Below are 21,831 nucleotides of genomic sequence, written 5' to 3' on the forward strand. Positions count from 1 at the left end.
TACCATTATACTAGCCAGCTGAACATTGCTCAGTACAACCACAATAAAAAGAGCAGTTTGTTTCTTGTTTATTTGAATATGAAGTTAACAGTAGACATATGCTGCCTCTAAATCCGAGGGTTTTAATTATTTTCTGTCATGTTGTTGCTGGAGAAAGTAGTTTCTTTTTCACCCTCCCCCGGTGACTGCTGAGCAGTCAGCCTGTTGATTACTGCCACCTAGTGACTGGAGGCTTGTTAGTCACTCAAGCATGAATAATTACAATAAAACGAAAGCCCTCCTGTCTAACGTAAACTCTGACTTTGGAGGTTCTTCATAAACTCATCATTTATATTGTTGTAAATGTTTCGATTTGTGACAATTAAAGAAAAATAGCATTTACTCTTTTCCCTGGTGTACCAAATGATGGCCCAGAAACTGAGGTACATACCAAGCAATTATTATTTTTCTTATGAGACCTATCATTTTGCTGAATTAGCCTGTAACATCACAACAACTCTTAATGCAATAGTGTCATATCCTTGCACTTCAGATAAATCAATTAGCAATGCGAATTAGCAGATAAAAAAAGCAAGTACCATTTAAGTCCTGAACTAGACTAATATGAAGTTGAAGAGAGAGAAGGTGCGTTGGATGTGTCAGCGTCAGAGCATTAAGTCTGTGTCTTCCTGCGAGAAGCAGGTGGTTGATAAGAGCTGCAGGCATCGTGCGCTGACACAGATCCAGCTGTGGAACCCTTCCTCTCTCCATCTTGGTTTTCATTCCTTGAATGCAAACCTACTTTGTCAGTGTGTCCTGCACACCTCCCTGTTGTAGCCTGGAAACAAGCTTTGGTCTGTCACAGAAGAAGAAGCAGAGAAAGCAGAAACAGCCGCTCTGTCCTCCTTTTGAACTCAACGTCTTCATTGTGTTTTCTACTTCGGTCCAACTGAGTCCTGCCTAAGGATTTTTGACCACACGTTTATTTTACTTTACATTTCCAACTGTCATGCTTAAACTACATACTTAGTGTCATTAATTAGCCCTACTTAGCAGATTTAAGGGGGTCTACATTAAGACACTGTCTGTCAAATCAACAGATGGAGTTCTGCAGTGCAGTAAGGACAACAGGAATCACCTGAGCTGATTCCTCTAAAAACATTGAGCTGATCTAAATTGGGGTCTACTTGTTTAATGTAAAGCAGACAGAAAGAATACACTTCTGAGTTTAGAGTCATGGTGGGGGAGAGGGAGGTTCTTTCAATCAAAGCCAAACACACGTCTTCAAATGTAAAACGCTCAGATGAAAAGCTCTCCGTCTTCAGTGAGAGAGGAATTAGGTTTATTTTCTCGCTCATGGATTAAAGCTGCATCATGAATATTAAAGGGGATTTATTCTACATTCCTCTTAAACTAAGTACAACTGTGTGACAGCAGGAGTCTATCAAGCTACCCAACACAGGCTTGGCTAAAAGTTTCTGAGTTACAGCGTGAAAATCATATAAAATAAAATAAAAGTCCCTTGAGTATGCCTTTTCACTCAGCTAGGTTGCAGATATATCCCCAAGAAAGGCTAGGAAGTCTTTAAGCTGTTTGCCAACAACCATTAACCATGACCAAAAAGTTAAGGGGGTGTGTCCCTGTAGAGGTTGATTCAGGTTAGGGATAAGGCCTGAGTACTGAGTTTTACCCCGTGTTCATGTCAGAATTTAGTTCAATGAATGTCTCAAGGCAGGAAGAACACAGCCCACAACCTTTAAGGTTTTCAGTGAGTGTCATATCTTTAATTTTACCTTTCCCAGAGACCACTCACTCTGGTGTACGTGAACATGGCTTTGGTTGATGAAAGGCTTTGCTGATTTCCTTAGGGAAAGCTACAGTAGATCCCTAACCTCCCTCTTTGACAGGCCATTTCCATTTCCTTCTTCACTACACAATGAACTATCAGCACAGCCTTCCTCTTCCCCTGTTCTATGGCAGCTCCATATTCTACATCCTCATCCGATATCTGTTGAAGCCATATCAGCCTTGCCTCCCAAACTTTGCCTAGCATATGGTCAACACTCATCTTGGTCAATCCCAGTCTATCGCTGAACACCTTCTGTTCTGCTACCTCCACTTCCAACTTCTGCCTTCTTGTTGGTTCCATGAACCACGAATTGAAGTTGGTCTCATTACCACCTTGTAAACTTTACCTTTCTTTCTTGCTGTTCATCCACTCTCACATTAACTGTCCATTGCTACGGACAGTAAACCCCCAAGTACTTAAGATCATTCACTTTCAGTACAGTTTACCCTCAATATTAATGGGTATTAGGAACTACAGTCACTCACGAAGACTCCCTACAAAAATTATTATAACTGGCTATTGTATTAGTTCAAACACAATATATCTTGATATGCATTACTACGCACAGTGGAAATCGCTGTGACACTACAGCAGAATCCAACAACCACAGTCTTCCGTATCTCCACTCCTGGGTTACAGCCAATCAGGATGAAGGAAAATGAATGACACTCCTAGATTGGCTGCTTTGTTAACAGCAGTTAAGAGCTTCTCAGGTAGTATCGCACCAAGGTATGTCGCAAACAGGCGAACTTTCCGAGAATAGCATTCCAGTTCCTCTCTCTTTAGCATCTGCAAACATTATAGTTTACTGAATGTACATCACCACTGCAAAGTCATGAATTATCTCATCTTGAACCAATTTTATTTCCTTATGTATTTAGTTATTTTGCACTTGAGTCTTGTTTCAGTCTCAACCTTTTTGCTACCAGTTTCTCTGTAATAAAATGTACAATTGGTGTCTAAATCTTACTTGTATCGGTTTGCTCTATATCTTTTTTGGCTTAACACATTATTTTTTGTAATTATTGTAAGAGCCAACCAAATGAAAATCAGTTGTAACATTTTGCTTTGAACAATGCTTTGCAATCTGTTTGCTGATACCTGTTCAACTTCTCTTCAAAAAGCTAGCTACAGGCTTTAACTGTAGCTTTAGATACATGCTTAATTCATAAAAAAACGCTTCGAGCATGTTTTAGAAAAGCCATAAGACCTGATCAATAATTCAAAGAAATCTATTCCAACAGAACATCTCCATTAGATCAACAATACATAGAACTTAACACAGAGAATCGATGAAAAGGGCTCATGTTCCTCCAGTAATGCATGTCTCTACTGTCGGTCAGAACACACAACATCCATTACACAGTGATGCTAAAGATGGAACTCTCTTCAAGGTTAGCCTCTCCTGGTTGTGATGCTGGTGCAGTACATCTGGTAGTGGTGTACTCTAACTCTAATACTATCACAGCAGTAAAAACTGCCAACACAGAGGAGACGCCCACGTTCTTCTGCCTCCCCTCCTTTTCATCCTTCACTCACAGAACAAGTGCTGCAGCCTAAACAGAGGAGAGTGCCTTACAGAGACGCTCACCGGCAGAAATATCCATGCTGACAGAGAGGTTTATACAGGTCACCTTGGTAACCAAAGGTCACCACACACTGAATGTAATACCGTCACATATATATCGGCCGGGGGGTAAATTGCACAACTGTGCAGTATCAATACATGAAAAATAATTATTAAATCTGCTTTCAAGCATAAAGATGATAGAAGGTTATAGGAGATGCGTCTTATTAAGTCTTTTCTCTAAATCAACTAATATTGCGAATCCAACTGCTTGTTGAACTTTTAACTGAACTCTTTGTTGATGGACACAAACACTGATGCCAGAACACTGGTTTGAAATGAAAGACCCTAAACACTTTCCTTAATTTAGATTTAAAACAAACAAACAAACAAACAAAAAAAACATAAGTACAATAACATATGTATTTTTTAATTTTCAAGAACAACATAGCAGGTGCTGTAGCTCCTTTTCATAGCATGAAGCAAATCCCAGTTTGAAAAATCTGTTTACATCCCCAACCTACTCAACAGATGTGACTAACAGGTGCCACACAACACAAAAACTAGTGTCAACAGATTTAAAAAAGGCAAAAACATAAGGTTGTGTGGGAAGACCCCTGGCTAGAAAATGACCTCGATAACAGAGGGTTGGGAAGCAGCCAAGACATGGGCAGAGATGTGTTTAGTCACAAAGGAAGAACTCCAATGTTTACTTCCTGATGCACGGAGGCGCTGAAGCCTAAAGTCTCACTGAAACTAATCATCATGGCATTCAGTTTGATTAAACATGAAAGCATTTACTTTTATCACACGTACAGCAGCTATGGAACTCTAAACTTGCCAATCTCTTAGGGTTTTATGAAGCTCCGCCCGTTTTTTCTATTAATCAGTAAATGAAATGCCAGAGCTTTGTTTTGATAGCCTGACAGTATGAGCCTGAGACAATATGAGAAACTCATAGCTTCCCTGTGTTTAGCAGCTGCCAGCAAAAAATGTGTAGGTGCAATTTAGAGGTGTGCACACTTCTCCTTTATTATGAGCCCTTTATTAGGACTCATAATAAAGTCCTAATAAAGCTGTGAATGTAGTGTGTCCCGCTTTGCATGAGAAAGCAAGAAATTTCTGGGTTGAACACAAATGTTAACTCTTGACACTTGCAAAAAAAACACAATTACTCTAAAAAGGTTTAATCATTTACTTTAATTTGTGTCTTATTTGAATTTTATGTATGTCATTCCTAATTTGGATGTACTTCTTTATTACGTACTGGCTATAACTAAAGAAAATGTATTTTCTCCTCTTCCAAAATAAAAAAATATATATTTTGGAAGGACAGAACCAACATAACTGGGTTTTCCTATTTTATTTCTCAATCTTCATGCTTCACAAAGTGAAAAATATTCTTCTGTCTGATGTCACACCTCAGATGATTAGCCATCTTGTTTTCTTGCAAAGTAAGACACATCAAAAGGCATACGTTAAGAAAAATCTATAGAAATACAAAAAGTTATTCAGTGACAAGAAAAGAAAGGAGTCAATGAAAGAATAAATGCAGTTCATACAGGAGGCTTAGTACAGTTCAGTTAGAAGAAATAGAAACCAAAAGCCAAAAAGGTGTGGGTTATATCTCCATTTATTAGCAGAAGGTGCAGGCCGAGAACACAGACAGGCACGTCTATAAAAAGGGTCGGTTTGATAATTTGGAACATAAAACCACTCTGGAAATAAACTTTTAAAGCACACAGACAAACTTATACCACTTTCATACCAGATGATCAATATTGTGCAAATGTGACACATGTGGCAGTAGCATCATGTTAGCATGGCCAGTAGCTAAAGCTGCAGGGAAATGGAAAACCATGTGGAAAAACCTACTTCCTAAACATGGGGAGCGTACCAGAATCATTGCCTTCCCACATACAGAAGTTCTTCTAAATCTGATGCACTGCAGTGATGTTCGAATTGATTAAAGCAAATTAAAAAAAAAAAAATCATAACCGACACAAAACCAAAGTTCTACTTTAGTTATGTGTTTGTATCTTATCGTGGTCTCTGCAAACATCTCATTGAACTTAAGTGTATAGCAGTCATTTCCTGATCATGTAAAACCACAGGAATATCAGAGATGAGCGTACACTGAAAATGGAAGGGAAATATCAAGTTTCTGCTTAGCTAGCTATTAAAGCTAAGTAAATAAAGGTGTAATGGTAATAAAATAACATGGTATAATTCATAAAAGTGTCACAAAAAGGGCTAACCAGTTGCTATCAGCTTGGGATATTGTCTGGTAAAGGCTTCATGAGTGAGTATTATGTGAGAATGATGCTACTAGCTAACTGCTAACAAGCTAAAGTTAGCATGTGCTTCAGAGTGCCAACTATTGGGCCACTGTAATGCATTTTAGGACTTTTCCACAAGTGCCTAGCAACACAGCTCAACTTAGCTCAACATTTTAGTTTTAGTTCAGGTGGTTTGTTGAACATTCTGTTGAGTCTGCCATTGTCCTTAAAAAAACTCCAGTCATGCTCGTTCACTGTTATTTTTGGCTCAGAACAGCGACTGTTGTATTGAAAGCCTCAATTAGCCTAGTGAGCCCTAGTGAAGTATGTTCTAAACCGGGGCCGGTACCATAAAATCGTAGTGAAAAACCCTTACAAGCACACAGAACCAAGTCGAGCCATGTTAGTTGTAGGCGCTAGTGTAAAAGACCCATAAAGTACTGAAAACCTTTGTTATGTTTGTGAAAACTAAGAAACGAGAACTTGTCAATGTTTTTTTCTTCTTTTTTTCGTTTTAAAATAATACAAACATAAAAGCTAGGGCAAGCCAACCCTTGGATTATTCTACACTAAACACAGATTTTTTTTTTTGAGGAGGGGGAGATGAGGGGGGGGGATTTCTGAAAGATTTACCCTACTTGTAAAAATAAAAACTGGTATCTGCAGTTTTTCCAAAAAATCATGTTAAAATTTCATGTTGCATCACTCTTGTGAACCTGATACCATGTATTGTCCTGTTTTATAAGACGAACGTTTCGTTCTAACCCAAGATGTTATTCATGGGCTGATTAGTCTGGCCCAGTGGAGGGAACCGGATTGCATGATCCAGTTCTCTGTCTATTATTCAGGGTGAGGTGGATTTGGAAAGAACACAAGTTTAAAGAAGTACTTCTCATCTCCTCAGAGGGAACACCCCAAATCCATAGGATTACCCTTAATCTGTGCTGGTGTTTTCTCAGAGAAAAGGACAAAGTAGATTTTATTTAAAGCGTTCAGCGCCACCATACCAGATTATGTGTCCATCTAATGAGTGAAGCCCATTCTGCTTACGAACTACTACTTATAGTCTGCAGAAGAAGTTTTGAGGCTAACAAGATCAGCATTTATTTGCTACGATTGTTTTAAATGAGGCCAGTTAAAAACCTGAAAAGTTGCTACCTTTGGGTTAAAACCAGTCTAAGTGGGACGCATCACTCACGGGTGAAATGGAGGAAGAGACGGAAGAAAAACAAACAGTCCTTAGGTAAGTGAACATATCGTCATGTTGGAGTGTGAGTGTGTGTGCTGGTGTTGACGTGTCGACAGACTGGCCTCGCAGCGCCGGCGACTCACTTTGATCTGTATCAGACAGAGAGAGAGAGGGAGAGCGCTGCATGGTGTGTGTCTGCGCCTCGGAGACGGGGTGTGTGAGGACGTGAACTTCTGAACTCGATGTCTGCCTGATCTTTATTTCTTTCTGCCACATTAAGCTTTGAAGTCAAACTGAACAAAGTGGATGTTTTTTATTATTATTATTATTTTAGCTCAGACTTACGATGGAAAATATTGTAAATTTTTTTTTTTTTAACAAATGTGATTATGCACATATCCCCGAATCAGCAGAGTGCCGAGGGCTGATTAGTCTGGCCCAGCGGAGGGAACCGGATTGCGTCGCAGCAGTATTTGGTGGAACTCAGCGTACAGAACTCAGTCCAACTATAAAATCCTGCCCCTCATCCTCATACCTTCCCCATTCTGCAGCATGAAGGAAGCGTGTATCAGACAACTAGTGTGTGTGTGTGTGTGTGTGTGTGTGTGTGTGTGGGTCTGTTGTGCACAGGAAGAGAGGAGGGGAGGTGCACAGAAGCAGAAGCGGAGCCAACAGGCAGTCATCGGGCCGATGGAGAAGAGTTTTAGTCCTCTGAAGCATGGTGTCGAGGAAGGAGCACAAAAAGAGAAAATAATGTGATGGAGGGAGGGGGGGGTGTGAGTGATGTTGAAGGAATAAAATGGAAGCAGTTCAGACAAAAATATGATGTGGAAGGAAGAAATAGGAGTATGCGAAAAAAAAAAAGAACAATGAGAAGAAGGAATAAGAGGGAAAGGAAGACAGCAGGTTAGTAGCAGAATCAAACGTAAACAGCTCATTTCTTGTTCACAAACACAAATCCATGCTTTCAAATCTGCATTAAAAGCCATGCAGAAACATCGCGCATGATGCATCCATGCACAGGAAACACTCGTGCATGCACATGCATCTATATTTGCTCCGTCAGGATTGGGTTTATGCTCTTGATTCCGTGACCTAGTTACTACTTTTAACTTTTGCCACCCAACTGCATTCCGTCTCTGGGGACGGCTGCAGCCACAGTGATGAATGCATCCAGTGCACCGATAGGCCAGATGTTCCAATCTAGTCAAGGAAAAGAGAAGAGAAAGGAGGAGGCAAAGACACAAAGCCATGCAAACATGCAGATGCATGCAGATGACTTCCAGCTGATCCATAGAGATGCTGGCTCCTCCCTTCGTCAACAGCATTCACCCACAGAAAGGATTCTGGTCATCTCACACCCTCTGGATCTGGATGCGGTGACCAGGTCTGGAAAAAGTTTTGATCGAATCTCAAAGTCTAAGGGAACTAATCCTTAGTCAGAAAACATTTCAACAAGGATGAAGTCAAAATGAGAAAGCTGTGTTGGGAGAAACTAAGGGTGTTTCCACTCCTTATAGTTAGTAGCCTCGGATTGATTGGGGATCAAAATTACTATATTTGTTACATTTTCAGCTGGTGCGATTCTTTTTCACACTGCACTGTGTCAAACAAACCAAACTCTTTGAAAATCTGTTTTCCCTCCTCGCCTGTGGTGGCGCTGCACCAAGAACCACTGAAGGAAACGACATGAAAACCTCTAAAGAAGACACAGAGTGCAACTTCCTTCTTCACCAAATGGAAACAAAAATGGAGTGGCACCAGTGTTTGTGATTGGAGGATTTCTGGATGTTAAAGGGATTAAGGGGTTTGGATAGTTTGCATGGCAATATTGACCATTATTACCACAGCAAGATTCTCCAGTCCAGGCCTAAATCCAACTCTGATCCTATGGTGAATGAATGTTTTCAGTCCTTATTTATATAATCTTTCTAGGATAGTTTGCAAAACCTGTGTCTACATGAGCAAAGCTGACAAAAATATGCCCTAGAAGACTAAAAATCAACACTTTTCAGGCTTTCCGTTTAGGTATGATCATGAAAACCATTTTCCCTTCCTGCTCACAATGACACAATCACTAATTTATGTTAGTTTTTCATGAAAACATATCCCAATGACAAACACTCATGTCTGGGTTTAATTTAACAAAACATCTAGAAGCTTCAGGAGTGAAGATGTTTCATGGCCAAATGTGGCAGTCTGGCAGTCAGAAGGCGACCTTCTTCACATGTCGAAGTTCCATTAGACAATGCATCCCCATCTGCATGGTGAGTATGCGTGGGCGCTTGTAAGTAGGGGTGCACAGATTGCAGTTTTCTGACTGATCAACAATCTTTAAAAAGTCTGATTTTGGCCAATACCAATTTCTTTTGTCCATACAGACAAATATGAGACTCATTTGCGAATCACATCCACATAAGATTGGTGGATGTGATCTGTTTCTCATGTAAATATCAGCTGATCACTGATCTCCCAAAATTAAGGAAATTAGAACAAGTTCATCAGTATATCCTTCCCTGTGAATACCAATGTTTAAATGTCATGTATAGTAAAAGTCTAAAAGCATTAACAGATATTAAAAAAGATATATCAGCCAAATTAAATGGAAATCAAATAAAAATATCAGCCAACCCTTGCAGGATCTTATTTTCGGCCTTATTCTTGCTCAGACGGGATGACCAATTCCCAAATGTTGGAAAACTTAAAGAGGAGCCCTTAAAGGATGCTGGGAAACACTGAGAGCAGCTCACACTCTGTTCTGAATGGAAACTCCAAAACAAAGGACACAAATACACAAAAAACATGCAAAATCAAACTGAGGTTACAGACGAGAAGGGAACAAAGAAGAGAAAAGAAGAAAAGACTAAAAGGCCAGGACTGGTCGAAGAGGAGAACCAGGCAGCTCTAGCAAAGTGATCGACAGCAGATGGAATTGTGGGAATTGTTGTTTCTTACCAGGCTTTTGAACCCCATGAGCCTCCTGCTCTCCATTCTCCAAAGCAGCCCCAGCGTCTGCACACACAGTCACATACACACAGAAACAAGCAAGCTCATTACTGTCCGTCTGGCTGCTAATGGCTTCCCCGAACACATAATGGAACCGGACACGATTCGTTCAGTGTGAGAGCAAGCTGGAGGATTTTGCTGCTAGTGCCGCGGCTGTTCGGACCGCACCAACTTCAAGCTCCAATTTGTCAGCTCCTCACATCAACAAAAGCAAACTGTGATGGAAATGTTATTTTAAGACTCTCTTTAAAGAGTACACCTAAAATCAATGGTACATATACTGTGTGAAACTCCAAACTGAACAAATGAAAACTAGTGTTAAATGTGAAAAGCACAGCTTAAGACGATGTTCATAAACATTACAAACAATGCGCGTCGCCATATTGGAATCACAACTTCTCCAACTGTCAGGGGCACAACTACATACTTTCTGAGGTGTATAAGAACCCATCATCTCCCTCACCCCAACACCCACCCCGTCCCTCTCATGACCCAGGTTTAATATGTCCATGCAGTTCTCCCTTATTCATGCACTTATAAAATACAGTAACTCTATTATAGACTTTCTCCAGTAGAATTTCAACTGGGCCAATCCGAATATGGATGGAGAAGTTGTGAACGACATCTGTCCGCCTGCAGTTTTAGCAATGGCAACGGAGGAAGTGTGAAGCTGTTCAGTCTGTGTTTGGCACTTCTCCCTTTGAAATGGGAGGTGGTTGTTTGCAACACTTCTGTAAGCTTCATCGCCTCCACAAGGTTTGCTTGTACATCACGGGCAAATGTTAGATATTGGGTAAAGTTTAAAGCTTTAACAGAGTCCACACCTCCAGAGAAACGATATTGAGAAACGTTTCTGAATATTTTTAGCACTTGGAATTCATTCAATTTGTTTACTAAAGATCTCATTTTACCGCTTACGTGTAGCAAAAGGAATAGTTTAAATTTCTTCCTTTTCTGTGTTCCTGCTCTACATTCATGATGCCTCCTTTTAAACCTATCTCAGAATTTAAAGTTTAAAGGTATTTGAAACTTTGTTATATTAATCAGCCATTTAAAAATATAGTATTAAAATTCAAAATTACTTTATTGATCCCAAAGGGAAATTAAATGTTGTAACTAATTGATTCAGATTCTTCAGTTACTGTAGATTGTGATGTCATTACTAGGGAGTTGGTTGGATGAACAAAATCCTGCCTAAGCTCAGTAGCTGTTAGCAATCAGTAGCACACTGCTGGTGAACGTTTGATGTACTATGGAGCAGAAAGCTGACATTGTTGTTTCTTCTTACATCCAGTGGGTGGCGTAGGTTACTACAATCAATAGTAGCCACACAGGCACAACTTCAAGAAGAAAACAAACGCACCCAGTACAACATTTTCATTCTACTGGCTGAAAGGTTACCGGATGATTGTGCCAAAAGTCGTTTCCAAAATCGAGCAGTTTTGACTACAAGCGTTACAAGTTTAAGTCCTGCTTTCAAAATTAAAATGTAAGCAAAAGTATTAAAAGTCTTGAGAACAAAAGACATGAAATCCTGTTTTCAGACTGAAAATGCTCTTGGATTATGGCAGAAAAATTCCACCAACCGAGCAGAGAGTTGATTTTCAGACTTTTAAGGTAGATAAAACGAGGGTATAAGATTGACGTCACATATAAGCATCAGCCGATCACAGATCTCCCAAAATTAAGGACATTGGCGCTAAATCAGTGCATCCCTAGCAACCATACATTTTATATACATGAATGGGGAGAGTGAGGAAATATGTTTGTCTCCTTCCCACTCCTCCAAGCTAAATGCATCCTTGTTTATGTCTAAAGTATTACCATATAGACCAGTGTTTCTCAACCCTGGTCCTCACCCCCCCTGCTCTGCACGTTTTAGATGTGCCTCTATTCCAGAACAGCTGATTCAAATGATTGCATCACCATCAAGTACTGCAGAAGCCTGTTAATCACCCAGAGATACAATTCTGGTGTGTGGCAGAAGAGAAACACCTAAAACATGCAGGACGGGGGGGCGGTGAGGACCAGGGTTGAGGAACACTTATAGATCCCAATATTGATGACTCAATATATTGTTCTTACTGTATGTATATTACTGTGTGTGTGTGTGTGCGTGTAAAAGTGGAAATACATATATCTTAGTTTGTTCCTTTTTCATCTACTAAAGGGTATAATACGCATTTTTCTTTTATGTAGCTCAAAGTAAAGCAATAAATCATAAAAATTAGCCATAGAATACTGAAAACTTTTTTAAAAAATGCCCATAAAGACAAATATGAGACTCATTTGCGAATCACACTCACATAAATCACGGTTCACCTTACAGTTCATGTGCAGGAGTCTGAAAAACAACAACCACCCCCCTGCACACCCCCACCACCCCCTCGGCTCCTGCTGACAGAGGACAATGACTCGCGGACTGCCTCGCCCTGCTGTTTGGCACTCGTCGCGTCAGCATGTCTGCGTCCGTCCCGATGCGTGCGCTGGACGCCACAGTTGATCACTGGCAACGCCACCCACGGCCCGTCCCGCAGCCGGCTGTCACAGGCGAGTGCCCACACACGGTCTGACTGTCTGAGCGAAGCGTCTGGGTAACCAAAACAGGCCCGAGAGCCGAGTCATCCCCGGTTAGCTGTCACTTCCTTTCATCTGCCTGCTCACTCACCGCTTTATTTGATCTGTGTGTGCACCGACCGCCTGACTCTTCCCCAGCTCGGCGCGGCCGCCCCTTTCGCTGCTCTGCGCCACATTAAGCAGCGCGAATGAGGTCGCATTCCTGCACAAACTGAGGGTGACATTAAGATAAGCAGAGGCAGAAAACAATACTAGTGGAAGCAACACAACTCTTTCCAGGGCCAGCTTGATGCTTTACAGCCGCAGAATGAAACTACTACAAGCTATTTTATGAGCTGCTTTTTCTTTTTTGATAGAAAACACAATTCGACAAGCAAGCAGGACGTTGGGCAGCTTCTTCTTCATTGGTGATGGAGCACCCACTCTGCAGCACAGTGAGGATCCGATATCCATGTCTTACCAGCCGGTCGGTTTGTTCCAAAGCGTATCTGCAAGCTAATGCTGTCCCTGCAGCTGAATGACACGCCCGCTGATCCAAAATGGCAGCTAGTGTCTCGCGGTGCCTAACGCTACCAGTCATTTAGGAACAGCTGCAGCTCCTGTAACCAGACAGGCTCTTCGCTTCATTATCGGCAAGTAATACTTTATTAGACAAGTGGAATCGGGTTACTCATAAAGTTTACAATTTAAGTTGGGGTTTTTTTGTAGAAAGTCACAATGAAAACGATTCTGCTTTTACTCTGTAGGCCAGTCAGAGGGTGACAGTAATATGGTTGAATTTAAATGTGGTGGAAGTTGAAAATATCCTGAGGAAACTCATATTCTTATGTTCTTCATTCTAAGCAATACAGAAATTAAGTGACTTCCACACTGTACTGGACATGCACTGATTCACTTTTTTCACTTCCGATATCGATATCTGAGGGTCAGTATCGGCTGATTCCGATCGGATACAAAATAGCTAAAATGACTTAAAACTTTTCTATTTAAGTCATTTTATTATTTTATCATTTGATAACTCAGCACCAGTGCAATAGACTTTAAAACGCCAACAGCTTCACAAGCTTGGTCAAACATGGAAAAACAACAATTTAGTTTTTTCAGTCAGTGCCATTAGTGTAACAGCCAACCTAAAATAAATGATAAAGAAACTGAAACTGACAAAAACAATAGATTGACTACTTTGGTCAAACATGTAAAAAATAAACTGCAACAAACCTTTCAAATGATTCAGAAAGTGCAATTAGGAATTCTAGATATAATATAAAATAAATAATAAAGCATGATGTCATTCAGAGCATAGAATTAGACAGAATAGATCATTGATCAGGTACATTATCACCGATACCCGATCTAGAATTTTTTTCAATATCGGCACCGATACAGATATTAATATTGGATCAGAGTGTCTCTCAGCTGCTCACCTGCCCGGGTGTCGTCGTTGTCCAGCAGGGGGATGTAGTCCGTCTTCCCCACTGTCTCCTTCACCTGGTCGTCGAACGCCTCTGCCTCCAGCTGGGCCATGAAGTCCCTCTCCACCTTGCTCTCAATGCCAGGCTGCGGGGGGCTGTCAGTCAGCGCATCGCTTAGACTCAGGTCTAACTCTGCCATAGCTGGAGGACAAGGGGACACAGGTGAACAGGTCAGAAAGTCATGCAAATGAGAAAACGATCAAATAAGTGAGAAGGCTCGAGGAAACACAGTGGGGTTGTTATGAAGCTGGGACTGAAGAGTTTCAAACCCAGAGACAAACTGAGGCTGATAAGCTAAAGAGAACGCAGGCTGTTGGGCCTAGCATGCTAGTTGGTGAACTGCAATAACACATTCCTCCACCAGGGGGAACATATTCACCTGGGATTCTAAACAGAAACAACATGAAACAACCTGTATGGAGGTATGGATGAAAGAAATAAAAGTTGTATATCATAATTATGAGGCAGTGACTCATTATTATGACATGACTCCAAATTAAGAGATAAATGTTTACTTTTTTCATCAAAGTGGCAGAAATGGCTTTTCATATGGAGGTGAATGGTCATTTATAATGAGAATAATATAGACAGCAAAATGTAGTAATTTTATTTTGCTATCATTATTGTTATTAAAATTAATATTTATTACCATAATATTAATTACTCTAATAATTACAATATTTAATAATTATAAAAATCTCAAATTATAAGTATAATTATGAATAAACAATTAACAGTAATAATTATTATTAACTATTAAAAGTAATTAATACCAATAATTATTATTAATAGGAAGAGAAAATGTAGAAGAAAATGAAAGACAGGAGAAAGAAGCAAATGAAGAAAATGGAAACAAAGAATTGAGTATTTTAGAGCTATTCAGAAAACAGCATACAATTATATATTTTTAGATAATGGATTTGTGCATTTTTATCTTCATATTTAATCAAATATACTTAACTACTAAGAGAAATAACCTGATATAGAACAGCTAAGTGAATGGCTACAAAATGGTAACATAAGGACATGAGACAGAGGAACAAATTGACCCATTCTGGTCTGTCTTCACATTTAGACAATCACAGCTCATCACCGACTGCTGAACGCACGAGCCTCTATATACATATAAATCTATATATAGATATCTATGTATATCAATCTATAAATATATACCTCTTTCTCTCTCTCTCATATATATATATATATATATATATATATATATATATATATATATATATATATATATATATATATATATATATATAATTTGCATATTGTGATAAATTGAAACATTTCAGGTCTTTTATTGTTTTAATACTGATGATTTTGGCATACATCTCATGAAAACTCCAAATCCCTGTCTTAAAATATTAGCATATCATGAATAGGTTCTCTGAACGAGCAATTAATCATTAATGATTCAGATGATTCAAAACTGCAATCATGGGTAAGACTGCCGACCTGACTGCTGTCCAGTCCCCCTCTGGTGCTGCGCCCCTATGCATTGCATGCGCTGCATACCCACTTTTTGCGCCACTGCCAGTATTTCACCATGTTTGAAGTTCTGCTTCCTTTCCCTCTGCTTTCATCAAATCATAAAACTCACAGCTACTTTTTCTGAAGTGGATTCAGAACAATATCAGAGCTTTTTAATCCTAAGTGTATCGTAAAACTCAGGTGTGACACATCTACGTTCAAAATGCTGCAGTTAAATGTACTGGAAGAGAAACAAAAATACAACTCTCTGCTGCCCTCTGCTGGATTTATAGATTTATTACAGAAATATCAGATTTCTTGCCTTAAATTTGATCACACATCATACATCCAGTGCCTGTAACGTTCATCAGTGTGACTATATCAGGGTGAATGGTGCATTAAAAAAATAAAAATAAATAAATAAAAAAAACACTTCAAATGTTTTTGGAAAAATGCATTGAACTTTTCCTGAAGATTTGACATCCAAAAGCTGATTTAACAAATGTTTCCCAAACCTACATGTTGCTCAGCGAACAATAGGAAGTCCTTAAATCACTATATAAATAAACACACGCACACTAACAGAGCATCAGCTGCTGTAAATAACTGCTTGGAGAGAGCAGGGTGTGTCTGCTGCCTCCACCACAAAGCCATGCTGGTCAGAGAAAGCAAAAAAAAAAAAAGAAAGCCTTGCTGCCATTTTTAGCCCCACCTCATCTGCACATATGTGTACTACAGTACCCAGCGTATGCCAGCTGCATCGTGTTCCTGTGTGCAAAGTGTACGGGTTGGAAATGTAGGACCAGTCGCCATGGAGTGTGTCTGTTATGTTCAGCTGCTTCTATTTGCCTTGCGGTTTCCCACATGACCGCAGGAGCCGTGGCTTTTCATTACACGGCAGACCCCATCCCAGTATGCAGTGCCAGAAAGCACCATTCTTGTTTTAAGTCCCTTTTTTCTTCTTCTTCTTTTTGACTCCTGTCGGACACCGTAGTTGATGCCGAGCTCAACGTTTCCTGAATTTCCTAAACTGTGCTTGATTAAAACATAAAATATTTTGGGTTGAACCTACAAGTTTCCATTTCAAAACAATTGTAATTTGGAAGTAAAAATCTTGCTATAAAAAGTATCTAAAATCTCTTGAGACCAGATGGAAGTTCAGAGTAAACAAACATGGCCAACTGGGAAGAAGCAATGGCAATAGTTTGCAGACGATATTCAACAGAGAAAAAAGCAATAGGAAGACATTTCTATCATTCACCAGACTTTCTGGTGTAAGGGGTTTATTGCGCCAACGCCTGAATAAGACACCGTTTCCTTTAATGGCTGACAGATGAATGCTAGAATCATGGCTGAATTATGACTATATCTCATGCAACTGCTTACATCTGTCTCTGCCATGATTTTTAATGACTTATAGTAAACAAACTTATTCATGTGTGATTTTAATTGCATTTCTCAGCTTATGGAAATAGTGCAATTGGGACATTGTGCTTTTTCAATGTCAGCAGAATACAAAGACATTTGTCTGTATTTTGCGCACATTTGTTATGGAAACAGCTACTTTGCCTGCTTTGCTAGCTCAGGTGAGCAGACAGGAACACAACACCTCCAAGAATATAATGCGTTCTGCTAGAGCGTTCTAGATCCGCCTTAGGTTTCCAGGAGGCATCCAGAGCAGGTGGCATGGCCCCGGTTGGGCGACTACTTTGGATGTGGAGGGCCAGTGGCTCTACTTTGGGTTGAGCTCTTCACCCTATGTTTAAGGCTGACCTTCATCTTTCATCACCACAACAGACTGCAGTTGCACCTGCAAATTAGACCCCAATCCATTTCCTGCTCCATTCATTCAACCAGACACCAACATACTTTGGCTCTTCCCCTTTGAGGAGGATTCTGACCTCTGACCTGTTTTCCTCTGGAGAACCACAGCCTCAGACTTTGAAAACAGAAAACCTTCTAGCTTCTCTCATGGTGAATGTTGCTTTCTATAAGCTTAGCGTTGGCGTTGCTGCTGCAGCTGTCAGGGTAATAAGTGACGCAACGCATATGAGTGACATAACGCTGAGCATAATTCATAAATCCCTTTTCCCTGAAGAGAATTGAAAGCCAAGCGTGTACCATCAGTTTCCTAAGGAGATGAGCCAGCAATGTTCTGAAGAACAACTCAACCAAATAATTATCAGGTCAATATTAACATTAATGTTTGATTTGAAGTGCTTTACAAATCAGATATGTATAAATCTTGTACTTATCTGAGATCTGTTAAGGTGAGTCTAATTGTTCACAAACTCCTCCTTTCCTTTCTGGGTTAATCACTACTCCAGGGGGCTGTTTTCACGGAACACAGCATATAATTAGCAAGCTGGGGTTAGCAATCACATGGTCAGGTTAGTCTGAACCAGGAAGACCTTGAATACCTTTTATTCACAGATCATCGTTCAAAGCAATGAATCCTTTGGCCTCCCTCCAGGCACAAGTGACTGGGTTTCCAGTTATCACCTTTGAGCAGTGGTAGAACAAATATTCACTTTCTTTATCAGATTTGATCTGGTAGGCAGGTCTGTCGGTCAGTCCTCTCTCATAGCAGGCAGAAAGGTATGATTTTCAGATTTATGTAGAGGTAAATAAGATCTGTGGATAAGATTGGTTTGTCATGTAAGTGTCAGATAATCACTGATCTCCCAAAAATTGAGGAAATGAATCCCTAAAACTTACCATACATAAATTTGAGAAGCGAACTGCATCAAAAAAAAAGTGCTAATTACTTACAAAGGAAATTGCAATTGGAGGTGGTGCACCACCATTGATCTTCCTGAGTGAAACAAACTCAGAATGGAACATATAAAGTGTTTGAAATCAGAGCAACATTCTCTTAATGTAGTTGTTTCGGGAAGTAAAATACAAACACCACTTCCTGTGTATATAATCATTATCTGTGGAAAATAACTGCCAATGTAACCATGGCACCAGTTTGTCATTTTGGTCTCTGCTCCTCTCAAATTAGCCATTAGCTTCAGCCTCCAGGACAATCTAATATGGATCAATACTTAATAAAAACACCAGTACTATGTGATTATTTCACACATTTTAACAAAGACTCAAAAAGTATTAAAATTTAAGCTCCCTCAAATACTGGCCTTTTTTTTTTATTGTTGCCATTTGTCCAATTTCTGTATCTGGGACATTGCCCACAGCAGTGGAAACAAAAACACATACAGTATGTTCAAGTCTTTCGAAGATCTTTGGACATGAAGTCTTTTATATAGTAACAAAAACCATCAGTGATATTTTACAGTCTGGCTTCCTGTATCCACTGATTTTCACTTCTCTAGAACAAATATAAACAACTGGATCTTGCTTTTCAGCATTTTCTACAGTTTCTCTTCTTCATTCAACTCACTAAAAAGAATCTGTAAAAAAAAGAAAAAGAAAAAACCAAATATGGCATGAATTGGACAAAAACAATGAAACTTAACTACCACTTGGTCCATCACTTTTCCAGGCTCATGTTTAAATGCTTTCTTTGAACATCTGAGTACAGAGTAAATTTATCTAGAACATTCACATTCTGAATGTTCTATAAATCAGTAAAGGTGACGCCGAGGTCGCGTTCCATTCGTGCAGTCGCCTGAAGCACGCTTCCTCATTACGAATATTTTTGGGAAAGTTAAATAACCACCACTTTAGAATTTATAACACTTAGATGTGCAAAACCTGGACTGAGTCATCCTACTGCAAATAGATTTAAACGCACTTTGTGTGCTTTTGATACTTTCAAAAGCTTTTAAAAGCACACAACCTGTCTTTTTTGTTTGATTCTTAAGCCAGACCCAGTTTTAAAAGCACACCAAGTCTGAAACCATCTAAGTTCGAGACGCCAAGACATTAGGAAAATGGTCCTTGTAAAACAGTTTTAATGAGGGTTTAAATGCGGGTTATCTCAATGAATAAGGCCCTATAAAATCCATTTTGTTCTTTTTAAGTCTCTTTTTGGACCTAAATTCTTTTTTTTTTCCAGTTTTAATGTTCTGAAACACAGAGGTTTTCTTACTTCTGTGTTTCAGAACATTAATAACTGAAAAAAAAAAAAAAAAACATTTACGGGAAAGAACATTATGGTTTCATAAAAGCCAATTAAATCAGAAAAACCAATTTGAAAAATGAAGGTCTTGAGAAAGCAATATTAATAAATAAATATTCAGTAGATAGAATGTTGAGCGAACTCTAATCCAGAACCGTGCAGCATTCTGGGTAATGTAGTCAGAGGAACGGCTTTAGCTGCTCAACCTTGAACAGCCATAGACATAAATATGTCCATGTGAACAGCCAGCTAACCAAGGTTGGTACCATCAGCTAACTCACTCAATATTTGGTTACTTAGCAACAACCTGTTGAGTGACTTGTGCAGCAGCAGCTTAAAGTTTCACCACTGTATCTCATAACTGCTTAAAAATAAAGAACAGTGTGGAGCGAAAACTGTGAATAAAACAGGAATGGTCATGTCACTTCAGTTTAGAAGTAAAACAAACAAAAAGAAAAATGATAATCAACAATATCGACTGATATGAAATGCTCACATAGAGATATGTTTTTCACTCATATCGTCCATGCCTTGTCTGACAACAAATCAAGCTGTAACATTTTAACTCAATGTTAAAGATAATAATGAAAAGGTCACTTTCTCTTTCAAAAACAGCTTGTTTAATAGAAAATAGAAAAAGAAATAAAGCCTGGAAACGGAAACATTTGTCCATCTTCACGTTCCTCCCGCCCTGCCCCTCCCATACTTATCCAGATGTAGAAAAGGAAGGACATTCTATGTAGGAACCTTGTTCTCTACGGACATTCTCTGACAGTTTGCATTCTTTAGCCTTAGCCAGCAGACAGTGCAGCTCCACGGTGACATGTGACTGGAAGACATGAAAACAATCACAGTCCCAACAGCCTGGAGAGGTCCAATGAACGGAGCTCAGTGATGTCACTCACAGAGGTGGGACACTTCCTCTAAACCCTGGCCTTCCCTACTGAGACACTGGGTGTGTACTCTGGGACTGAGAGTGTGTGCGTGCGTGTGTGTCGGATATAAACAGAGTTGGCTCGTGTTGCTGCTTAAACGGGTCTGGCTCTCTGCAGCGGTTGCTACAGGCTTCTACTGTTACTGTCACCATGAGTCAGACTCTAACTGAGAGAAACACTGAATGCTTCCTCCATTCTGATCATATATTTCATGATTACGAAGGTTTGTTCTAATGCCCTTGGTGAGAAGCTACAATGCTTGGCAAACGCCCCCCCAGAAATATCCCTCTTGAAGGTACTATGGTAAGATTAGACCAAAATTGAAGATAATACAACGTTCCACTTCCTATAGGGTGGTTTAGCTTCAGTTAGGGAGGCTAGTCTGATGGATAGACCTAAATACATGACAAGCTGGACCTAAACCCAGAGTACCATAGAGGGAAAGCATACCATATGTACAGTCCTGTCTGCCTGTCTTATGAAGACGGTTTGGCATTATTCCTACTTTTTTCTTTGCTCTGCTTGGGTTCCATCTGATGGGACAACTGATGAGGGACTTTCAGTCCCAGATCAGTTTCTCTTTCTCTTTCTCCCTTACAAAACACTGGAACTGACCGATGGTGTACTTTCTGTGACTACCTTTTAGTTCTTCGTGACTTTGTAGAAAGTCTACAAAGTCACGGACAAATGTTTAACGTTTTACACACCTTGATGACATTTTTGTGTTTGAGCTTAAAGTATTGTTGGATTATAGTGGAACCTCTGCAACCCTTGGAAAAAAAATATCTAAAATATTCAAAGAAAAAGCATCTTGAGAGGATTAATCACCTTAGCGCATACTACTTGGCACCCTATTGGCTGACATTTGTAAAGCAGCCAATCCAGAGTCATCTTTTTTTTTTTCCCTGGAGCTGATTGGCTGAACTCTAAGAGCAGAGCAAAGGAAGATCACGGATGTCAGCTTCTGTGGTAGTGTCAAGATTGTTTCCACTGTGTGGATTAATGGATGTTTTGGTACATTTGTTGTTTGAACTATTAAAATAGGCAGTGCAAGCTTTTTTTTTTAGAGGGGGTCTTAAATATTTGCTGATAACTGTGGTCGCTAACAAATACCAGGGAGGGAATGAGGTAATTCTGCAGTTAACAACCTAACGAGGGTCAGATGAACTTCAGATGCCTTCTTGCCTTAGCAATGGTTACCTCCAAAGAAAAGTTTGCAGCCATCATCTATTTGCATCTAAATGACCTGGCATGGCAGGAAATACAGCAGTTTCATGAGGTAGTGCTGCCTAACTCATCACACTTTGAAGTAGAGATGTTTGGTTACAGTGAAGACGTAAGATGTTTGGTGACAGAATGTCTAGATCTTTCAATCTTAGATCTTTCAATCCCAGTCAAGGAATTGAAAAAATTGGCAG

General features: G+C 39.7%; 1 protein-coding gene across 6 annotated transcripts in view; it reads right to left on the reverse strand.

Moving 5' to 3' along the window:
* The window catches only part of LOC106922104 (uncharacterized), a 96,760-nt gene that overhangs the window by 60,737 nt on the left and 14,192 nt on the right, over positions 1–21,831 (reverse strand). For 5 of the 6 annotated variants that reach the window (XM_088001181.1, XM_014994243.2, XM_014994242.2 and 2 more), the window contains exons 2-3: positions 13,871–14,059; positions 9,819–9,875 (exon numbers count right to left, since the gene is read on the reverse strand). In XM_088001181.1, the coding sequence (XP_087857307.1) occupies positions 9,819–9,875; positions 13,871–14,057 (244 nt within the window). In that variant the 5' untranslated portion in view covers positions 14,058–14,059. The remainder of the gene's footprint in view (positions 1–9,818; positions 9,876–13,870; positions 14,060–21,831) is intronic. The other variant, XM_088001182.1, reaches the window with a different exon arrangement.

This window comes from Poecilia mexicana, unplaced genomic scaffold (assembly GCF_051168715.1).
Source record: "Poecilia mexicana isolate PSO_F unplaced genomic scaffold, ASM5116871v1 scaffold_20, whole genome shotgun sequence".
Classification (NCBI taxonomy): domain Eukaryota; kingdom Metazoa; phylum Chordata; class Actinopteri; order Cyprinodontiformes; family Poeciliidae; genus Poecilia; species Poecilia mexicana.